General features: G+C 45.0%; 1 protein-coding gene across 1 annotated transcript in view; it reads left to right on the forward strand.

Annotated features, from left to right (window-relative positions):
• The window catches only part of LOC127227076 (ATP-binding cassette sub-family C member 12-like), a gene marked incomplete at its 5' end in the record, with an annotated part of 43332 nt that extends 42064 nt beyond the window's left edge, over positions 1 to 1268 (forward strand). The window contains 2 exon segments of the mRNA XM_051191333.1: positions 847 to 1011; positions 1121 to 1268. Of these exon segments, the coding sequence (XP_051047290.1) occupies positions 847 to 1011; positions 1121 to 1207 (252 nt within the window).
• Between the last annotated feature and the right edge of the window lie 9031 nt (positions 1269 to 10299).

Consider the following 10299-nt stretch of genomic DNA (forward strand, 5'->3'; position numbering starts at 1 on the left):
GAATTAGGTAACTTTGCAAGGTCAAGGGCGTTTAGAGGTTGAGGTTAAACCTTCAAATTATAAATTCTGAACAGTGCTTTGGCAGGCAAAATGATGCTCCTCTGAACTCCAATGTTGTTCTTGTCATGTACCCCAGACTTGTATGCTACCCCCTGTTTCCCCCCCTCCCCCCCATGGCAGAGGGACCTTGCTGTTATGAGGACATTAAAGATCTTGAGATGGGAGGATTATCTTGGATCCGGTGGGTCTAGTGTCTAGTGTATTCCCATGTCTCTATAAGAATCAAGCAGGAACATCAAAGGGAGCAGACATGATGGCAGGAGAGGGCCTGGGCGGAGGAATGCAGGCGGCCTGCAGATGCTGGAAAAAGCAGAGGGGATGTAGCCCCCATTCTTGATTGAAGGATTCCCAGGTTCTGGAAATGTAATATATAAATTTTGTTGCTCCAAGTCTCCAAGTTCCTGGTAATTTCCAGCAGCAATAGCAAAGCTGTATGAGTGCTGTTACCATGCCCACGCTGGCTCATATTGTGTTCACACTGTGTACTTACTGCAGGAGGCCCTCATTGTGTGTCTTCCTTCCTAGTTGCAATGTGTGGTGTTCCTTCCTACTGGCAGTGTTTGAATAAACTAAGAGAGAGAAAACATAATCTTGCTCCTCTAGCACATTCCTCCGAGGAAGATGAGGGGTTGTGGTTGGACTTTAATTTTGGCCTTTTCTGTAGCTTTTCAAGATGGGTGCTTAGTTTATTGTGTTTACATTTTCCTAGTCTTTTAGGATAGAACTGAGGCTATGCCTTTTCCTCTTTGTACAGCTTTGGCTTTTATAGCGCTTCTTCCTTAACAGATCATTCTGCTCGATGAAGCTACTGCCTCCATGGACTCCAAGACAGACACTCTTGTCCAGAGCACTGTAAAAGATGCCTTCAAAAGCTGCACAGTGTTGACCATCGCCCATCGCCTAAACACAGTTCTCAACTGTGACCTTGTCCTGGTCATGGAAAATGGGAAGGTGCAGGAAGTTCTGGCTGGCATAACCTCCTCAAAGGCTTCCCTGGTTAGGGCTGTGTGGTGTGGACTTTTTTTTTCTCTGAAAATTTCAGTTCTTCTCTGATTTTCAGGTGATTGAGTTTGACAAGCCTGAAGTCCTTGCTGAGAAGCCTGACTCTGCATTTGCGATGTTACTAGCCGCAGAAGTTGGATTGTAAAGGTCCAGTGGTTGATTTGAGAGGAGACAATGGATGTGTGAGCTTAGAAGCCTGAAGGCGGAATCACGGAATCACGCAGCCCCTGCCACAGCCCCTCCCACCCACCGAGCACAGGGTGAGCTGGGGCTGAGATGTGTTTCTGGCTCTGCTCAGCCCTTTTGATCACCTCCCATGGTGACCAGGGTTGGTTCTGGGTGGTGAAGAGTGCAGACAAAGCTGGTATGTTGGAAGCTGCCTCTCACCTCTGAAAAACCCCAAGGGTCCCTCATGAGTCCTCACCAATACTGCATAATGCCTGAGAATGGGAACAGTCTACCTTTCTGGGAAAAAAACAGTTAAAGCAAACAATGGGAAAATGCCCAAGGCTGGAGTTTGCAGAGGAGTCCTTACTTCTGTTGCTAGACAAGGCGAGAGAAAAGTTTTCTGTTTAACTTCATTTCACTTTTATCTTGACTATGTGACAAGCAGTAACTGCACAGATCCACAGCATGGAAGACTGACGATAGTGTTTGGCGTGAGATTTTTCAAAGAAATCATATTGTATGTTGCAGTTGATCTGTTAGAACAACCAGAAAGAAAGACACTGGGGTTTCTGAATAAATGACATTTTTATATCTTCTTTATCAGTCATTAAAATGCCATAAGAAACTAAATGACCCTGAATTGTGGCCTTGCAATTATTTTACTGAAGATGTCTCTATTTGAACTATTCCTTCTCATAGACCCTCACTGGCACCTCCTTTGGCTCAGTAACAAATCTGTACAGTTGTTTACCAACCTCAAGGTTTTCTGTGAGGACTATAGAAAAAACAAAACCCATTGGCCCCAGCATGAGAGCTGCTAACGTAGAGTGGACTTTGTTGTTCTTTGGGATTGAAGGCCCTCTTTGTATTTCTGATGAGGGTAAAAGGTTCATGTGATGTTTGAATGAGGTCTCCTATAATTCCTTTCCAGTCCTGTATAGCATACAGCAGTGTGGCCAGCAAAGCTCCTCCTAAGTCTTGATCACACACCACCCTGTTCCTTGACAACACGGGGAAAGGCAGTATCTGGCACTTCGGAACATTCAGGAAACACTCAGGACAGGCACGTTATGTCTGCCTTCCGAGTTCACTGACACGCTAGAAGATCAATCTGGGAATTTCTATCAGACAAACTGTGATGGTTCCTATTGGCTGCCAACTTGACGGGACCTAGAGTTATCTAGGAGCTAGTCTGCGAGGGACTTTCTAGATTAGGTTAGCCAAGGTGGGAAGACCTACCCTAAGTGTGGATGTTAGCCTGGGCTGGAAGCCTGGAGTGAAGGGAAAGGAGAGTGGTGGTGGTGGCTGGGCACCTGCCTTGGTCTCTGCTTCCTGACAGCAGACTCTGACTAGCTGCTTCACCTTCCTGCTGACTTCTGCTGCCATGCCTTCCTTGCCATGATGAGATGCATTCCCTTAAACTATTTGTCAAAATGAACCCTTGGTTCTTCAAGTTGCTTTGTCAATTTTTTACCCCCACAGCAACGAGAAAAGGAACTAATACAGAAAACTAGAACCAAGGAGTGGTACTGCTGCAGTAATAGGCCTGACCATGCAATTTGTAGGTTTTTGGGAGGAATGTGGACAAGTCTAGAATTTGGGGCTAGAGAAGCCCTACAGTGCTGGAAGTAGAGTTTGATGGGACATTCATCCTGGGGGGGATTTGGAAGACTAGAATACCAACATAAACGAGGACAGTAAAGGCCCTACATACGGAAGTTCAGAGAAGAACTGGACTAGAGGCTACTCACATGTTTATGGTAAATCATGCCGCTGCATTCTACTTGGGCCCTGAGGACTCAAGTGAGGCTGGACCTGAAAGTAATGGCTTGATTTGTTTAGTGAAAGGAATTTTAAAGAAAGGATGGCATTCAGGCTGAATTGAGAGAGCCTGAGCTGAAAATGGTATTGAAGGGGTTCCCTGCTCAAAAACAGCTGTCCAGGGAAGTGTTTCTCTAGGAACAACACACAGAGGCCTCTGCAAATGTGGTTCAAAGGGGTCAGGCTGCATCTTGAGCTGCTAGCAGAACCTGGTGATCTTGTTTGCATCGGTGGAAGTCAGGGAAAAAAATTCAAGGAGGAACCCTGCTTGTTGACTTGTTCTCTGTAGCTTTCTTATATAGCCTAGGCTGTGTGTCTAGGGAAGGCACACCCACAGTGGGCTGGACCCCTCCATGTCAATCATCAATCAAGATGGTCTCTAGCCAGTCTGACCAAGGCAATTCTATGACTGAGCTTCCTCCTTTCCAGGCAGCTCTAAGTTGTGTTAAAATTGCTAATAGAAACTAACCAGTACAACCATTGTATTTACTGAAGCTGTGTAACTTGCCCTTTTATTTTACAGGAGCTCAGAGCTAAGATATTACCTCCTTGCATCTCTGAAGAGCTAAACTTTGAACTTTTTAAACAGTGTTGTAATTGTCAAAAATTATGGGGACTTTTGAAGTTGAAATGAATGTGTCCTGCATGATGAAATGTTTGTGGGTCTATAGGGACCAAGGACCAGAGGAGTATCAGGTAGACAGGATAGATTTGTGTTGGTTAATATGGCAGGATCTAGAATCACCCAGGAGGCAAACCTTTGGGCATGGCGGTGAGGAGGAGTTTCTACACTGAGTTAATTAAGATGGAAGGACTCTAAATGTAGGTGGCACTGAGCCATGGGGTGGTGGGACTCTGGGCTGAACACAAAAGAGTAGTGGACTGAGCTCTACTTTAATATCTCTGCTTCCCGGCTTCTCTAACTATACTTTCTGTGTCCCTATGTCCCCACCATAATATGCCATATGCCTTAAGCTAATTCTTGCCAGGTATTTTGGTCACAACAATAAGAAAAGTAATTAATAATCTATCTAACAGCCAGTGTGGCAAAGGCTGAGCTGGTAAGGTTTATCTCCAACCAGACAGAATGCATCCTGTGTCTGGACAGGCTCCAGGCTAGACTAGAAGAGTCAGAACAGTTGGCCCCAGGTGGAGGTCCTAGTCAAGTGTGTTAAAACCCTTGTTCACCAATTACCACTGAATCCTGCCATCAGCAGATAGGTTACCCTCAAAGGGATGTGGCTGAAAAAGATAAAAGTGAGGAGATTCTTCTCATGGGCAGCATGGTGGCAATTGTGGACTTCCTGTGAAGGGACACTTACAGCATCAGACTTAGCCACAGGGCTCTGGACAGGTTGCATAGCTTCTTGGTAGATGCCCCGTAACTCCTTTGACATGACAATCTGATTTGGTTACCCCTGGTGGCCTTGCGTATCCAAGACAGCTATGAGGTGTGGATGAAGGGTACCTTCTTTTCTACTAACTTGGAGTCAGACTAACAATCTGTCTGTGATTTCAAGGAAGGGTTCTCACAAGGATGAGGGCAGCTGCTCACTGGGACTTTGAAAGGGATGACTCACTGCCCTTTCTGCCCCTGACTTTGAAAAGGATGACTCACTACCCTTTCTGCCCCATATTTCCTGTTGTGCTGGCAGGAGAGAATACTGCTACTGATCCTGATGTTTGTGGAGCCTTTGCAGCGTGTCAGACACCACGAGAAGCAGTTTTTCATGAATCATTTCACCTAATCCTTACCTCACCCTGAGGAATGCAAGATGAGGCTTCCTGAGGATAGGGGTTTAACTGCAGGCACACAGGAAGGAAGGCGCAGAGATGGCATTTGGGACCCTAGCCAATCTGGTGCCTGAGGCTTTGCTTCTAAACCCTCTACCCCATTTTCCTGGGCCTGCTCAGGGGCGGCAACACTCGTCAGAATCACATTGGGGAGAGAGACTTCTGGAAACCTGGTTGTTGGTATATAGAACGTGGGAGGGTGTCAGTGAAACCCTTGACCTCCACTTACTGCCACTGAAACGTCATCCAGGGCTGGGGTATATTGATTGGTCTGTGGTCTTCAAAGTAGGTGTGGCTCATTGATCGTTACCATTGATCTACCTACAATGGTCTGAAGTTAGTCCTTTATATGTTGTAACCTAATGAGAAATACATCAATATGAAGAACCTTGGCTTGTAGGGGGAGATCATGAGAGCAGAGACCCCATGAGTAGGATCAGTGTCTGTACATGAAAGGGTTGACAGAGTTTGTTCACTACTTTAACCATGGAAGACATACGAAAGCCAACATCCATTAAGTAGACAGCCCCATCTGGTACTATTTCCCAGTTCCAGAACTATGAGCAATCAATTTCTGCTGTTAACAAATTACCCTGTCTATGGTGTTTTGTTATATAACCAGTACTTAGTGTAATACTACTGATGGGGAAACCGAGGAACTTAGACAGTGACCAAGATTACCGTGCTATTGGAATTTGAATAGCAAGCAGGTTGTCTCTAAAGCCTGTTTTATTAATTGCTTTTCTTACTGCTGCTTCAAAACACATGGCAGGAACAGTTTAAAGGAGGAAAGACTTATTTGGGGGTCACAGAGTTGGAGGGTCTATCACTGCGTGTGAGGTGCAGTGGAACATCTTAGTTCACCTCATAGCAGGCTAGGAAGCAGAAAGCAGGACAGGAAGTGAATAGCCAGGGATGATACATCCCCAAAGACCCACCCTAGTGGCCTACTTTCTGTGGCTTTGTCCTTGCTTTCTGAGTTACTTGAACCTTCCATCCGAGAGGACCAACAGTTCAAACCATGAACCTATGGGGCGCATTACTTAGCCACGTTAAAGTATCTGCACTGTTAAATTCCATTTGATATTGCTGGAAACCTGAGACTTTCAGGGGACAAAACAGTGTTCAGGCTTGAAAAGCCTATGTATTAGTCAGATTTAGTTATTCTGCAGTAACAAATGACCCTATATCCAGATGGCTTGTTTCTCCTTCATGTGACCTGTCTATCAAAGGTCAGAGATGGTTGGTTGTCCTTTATCCTCTTCACTGTTGTGAGTCAGGCTGTCAGAGCAGATTCTGCCTGGAATAGTGTCAGTTTTGTGGCAGAGGACAGGCTAGTGTGGTAATCAGGAACAATGTGTGTGCCACCTTAGCCCACATTTCATGGGTAACAAGTCATGTGGCCACTCCTATGTTTGACAATGTATGGCACATCTTCAGGAAGGAATACCATAGGTCACAGATGCCCAGTTTGTTCTTTAGGAGGTTGCACAACGTGTCATCTTCTTTGGAGTATCAGCAAAGATTCCAAACAGTGTCACAACCTAACTCAGCCTAGCTTTGGAACTTGGTTCTGCTTCTGCATGCCTGTCCTCTGGGCTTCCATTCCCTAAGCTGAAAATCTGGGGGCTTAGATGGGTGGTCATGGCTTTCCAGTCTTGACTTTCAATTTAGGAGAAATGAGGACAACTTCTAGAGCATTAACAGAATTTAGACATTCAGAGGGCACCCCCCAACACACAATCTATTATTTTTTCAAGTGTTAAATGTATAAAGTTGAACAAAGTTGAGCCAAGTTCTTCGCCTTCCCCTGGCATCTGCTTGGATGCTCATTATGAAATAAGAAGTTCTGTGAAATTTTACTCTCATTTATCTTGCTGTTTCAGCTTTGCAATGCTATGATTCATCTGCCTACTGGGCGATCTTATGCCCAGTGTTATGAATTAGAACCTCTTGAATATCCTCAATAGATGCCAACAGAGAATGAAGGAAGCCATTTACATTGTCATCATAAATTAGTAACAAATTGCTCTCGATATGATTTGTATTCAGTTGTATCCTGTGTTTTGAGAATAGTTGGAATATAACAGGGATGCAGACTGACAGCCACAGGCGAACTCTAACCAGTCACATTTTATAGAAATAAAGCTTTATTGGAAAGCATCCAAAGTTGTTTGTAGATAGACTCTTTATAACAGTTTTCACATTCCAATGGCAGAGTGTGGTGACTAGACCACGGACACGCTGATTGCCAACCACACAGTCATCTTGCCTCCAGCTGTGTTGAGAGAAGAAACTCTCCACTGCTCAAACCATCTCAGGTTAGACTCTGTGTTACCTGCAGCTCCCAGTATCATGCACATTGCAGGGACTCAGGCTGTCCTTCTTGGGGCTATGCTGATGGTGACCAGAGGAAAAGAGAACCACAGTCGTGACTCTGCACTTAAGTCTGGCTTCCTCCAACTTAGATGTGGCCTAAAGGGGCATCATTTCAACATCAATTCACAGCTTACACAAAATCTTCATTCCACCATTCGATGCTCTGCCCTCCCTGCTGCCCCTGATCTGCCTGGCCAGAGAGACAGCTCAAATTTCTTTCTGTTTCTTGTCAAGTGAACAATTCTGAAGCTGGCCCAGGATCATTGGTAAAGCTGCGAGCTGTTGTTTGCTAAGAGTTGGAATCACATTGGCCAGTGCAGCATGATTTAAAATGAATTGAAAAATGCAAGAGGTCAGTTGGGGTCAGATGGATGATCAAAGAAATTACTTTTCTTTTGGCTCTGTTCGGAAGGTCACCTCTGGGTGAGGCTAAATGGAGCACTAAGATCTTCAAATAAATGCTGATCTCCACAGTGCAGCCCTGCGTGATGTCACTGTCTGCATGCTCATGACTCCCGATGAAGAGCTGTGGTGGGAGCAGCATGAAAGGGCCAAGCCAAGCCAAGCCAGCTTCTGCCGTTTTAGCACAAGACTCGGCCAGGCTGGTCTTGACCCTCTGCTCCATGTGTATTTAGCTCTTTTGGCCTCCTTCATCTGGCTAGAAACATGCCCACAGAGACCTAAGCTTAGGCCACGGCAGCATTTTTTTTTTTTTTTTTTTTTTTTTCTTTTAACAGCCTACAAGTTTTTGTTGTGAAATACATAGAACTTTGAATTGATCATTAGGTATGCAGCTTGGCAGCTTCAAGTTCCTTTTGTTGTGCAGATATCTCCAGGGCCTTTCAGTCTTCCCACACACAAACCCTGCCCCCCACTAAATTTCCCTCCAGGCTGTGCTTTGAAGGCTGGTACCAGATTTTGTGTTGAATTTAATCCCATGCTTTCATTTAAAGGAAGTGAGGGGCTTTCAGAGGTGATTGGCCAGGACAGCTCTGCTCTTTGGTAGACAGCAGATTACTGCAAGGTCACCACCATTAAGGAAACCTCAAGTAGGTGTGGCCCCTTGGCCCTGAAATTCCTGACCCAATTATGAACTGAATACACGTTTATGCTTTATAAACTGCACATTTTCTGATATTTAATTACAGCAATATAAGAGAACACTTGGGTGTTTTGTAGTTCTTGTCCCTATGAACTTGAAGTCTACCTGCTCACGTAAGCAAAATCATAAAATGTTTGTTCTACTGGGCTTGTTTCAGTTAGCACAGTGTCTTTAAAGTTCACTTAGCTGCACAGGTGTCAGGATTTCCTCTTTTGCCCAGGCTGCCCTGACCAGTGGTCAGTGAAGCTGTGATGTTGACTTGTATTTCCCTGTTGATGAGCAGAAATGCACAATTGCTTCCCTCCCCAAAACCATGGTCTATTGGCTTTGCATTTCTTCTAAAGAGAAATCGCACACAGCATTCTTGAATGAGCATTCTCATGGTGTCAGTTCAAATAAGGACTTAGAGACTAATTATTAGCTGTGGGCAAAGCACCTGGGAGGCCTGTTATTAAGTTTTTAAACAGCTCATGAGCACTAAGCATGGTAGTGGAGGCATGCAATCCTAGCATTCAGGAAGCCGAGGAAGAGGGACCACAAGTTTGGAACTATTCCAGGCTCCAGAATGATATCCTGCCTCAAAAAGGAAAAACAAAAATACCACCACCACCACCACCAAAAACAAAGCCCAAACAAACCAACAAACAACATAAAACAATAACCTTATGGAGGTGCCGATGATTCTTTCCCTTGCTGGAAGAGATGCTAGCCCCAGATGATCCAGATGTTAGGCAGAGGAAACTGGATTGTTACTCAAGAGATGGATCTCAAACCTGCAACCTGGGGCTCAGAAAGTCTAAAACATTCCCAAGTTCATGCAAAGACTGGCAGGGAGAATGGGGATCCTAGTTTCTAGTTCATGGGGTAGCCTGGGGAAACAGTTCACTGATTCCGTGTCTCTGACTGCTCTCTAGAATACGGAAAAATAATTATTCTTTAAAGGCAACCTATCACTTCAATAAATGACTTTTAAGTGTTACAGCACACATAGTAAAATGCCAGAGGATGGTTAAAGCTAGCTGGTGAACTCATTCACTCATTATTTCAAGTGTTCATTATTCATGCACCCATGTAGTATTTTGCTTGATCATTTGCTTTTCTGATCCTGCCTCTTGGCTTCATTTTTAAAAGGAGGTATGAGGCTAGAGAGGTAGCTCAGTGGCAGAGTGCTTGCCAAGGATGCCCAAGGTCCTGTGTTTGATTCCGAACGCTGCTAAATGAACAATCAGAGAGATAATGAAGGCTGAATCCTTGTAGGTGATGAGGGCTGGAAAATCCTGTTCCTGGTTAAGAGAGGCATCAGAGAAGACCCAGGAGGGAGCTTGGTATGGGGAAGACAGCCAGTGACTGAGGAAGGCTGAGGACCTTTTGGAAAAGTGTCAGGTATTCCACTCTCTAAACACAGTTGGTAGCCACCATGCCTTAGATTCAGCTAATGGTGGGAGGACAGTTTGTAGAGCATCATTAGCACAGTAGCTTATGAGATCCCATCAGCAATAAAGAGAATCTGGCCAAGGAAAAGCCCAGACAATTCCCCTGCAGCAAAGCCAGTGAAGATCCAGGCAAGAGGAGCAGGGTCAGTCATGCATCTCAGGACAGGATGTGTGGTGACACATCAGAATTGCATTTACCAGTCCTTAATGGTGCATGCCACCCCTGTGGGGCAAGGAACACTTTGCTAAGCTTGTGGTAGAAAGGCAGGAGAGCAAACCCCCTCCAGGGCATGCGGCTGTTTAGACTGTTTGCTGCTTTGATTCTGCTATGACTGAATCAAAGATCATCTGCATAGCAGGGTCAGTTAGAAAACAACAGGCCACTCTCTGCTCTCTGCAGAAAGTGAATTTGGTTTGGTAACCAAATGGATTATCTGAAGTGGTCATAATGGCACTACAATCCTCATTAAATTCCTTCGTTCTCTCCAGTGTAGGGATTTTAGAGCCAAGTATCCTCATTCTGAGCTGAGGCAACAGATC

Source organism: Phodopus roborovskii, unplaced genomic scaffold (genome assembly GCF_943737965.1).
Source record: "Phodopus roborovskii unplaced genomic scaffold, PHOROB, whole genome shotgun sequence".
NCBI classification, from domain to species: Eukaryota; Metazoa; Chordata; class Mammalia; order Rodentia; family Cricetidae; genus Phodopus; species Phodopus roborovskii.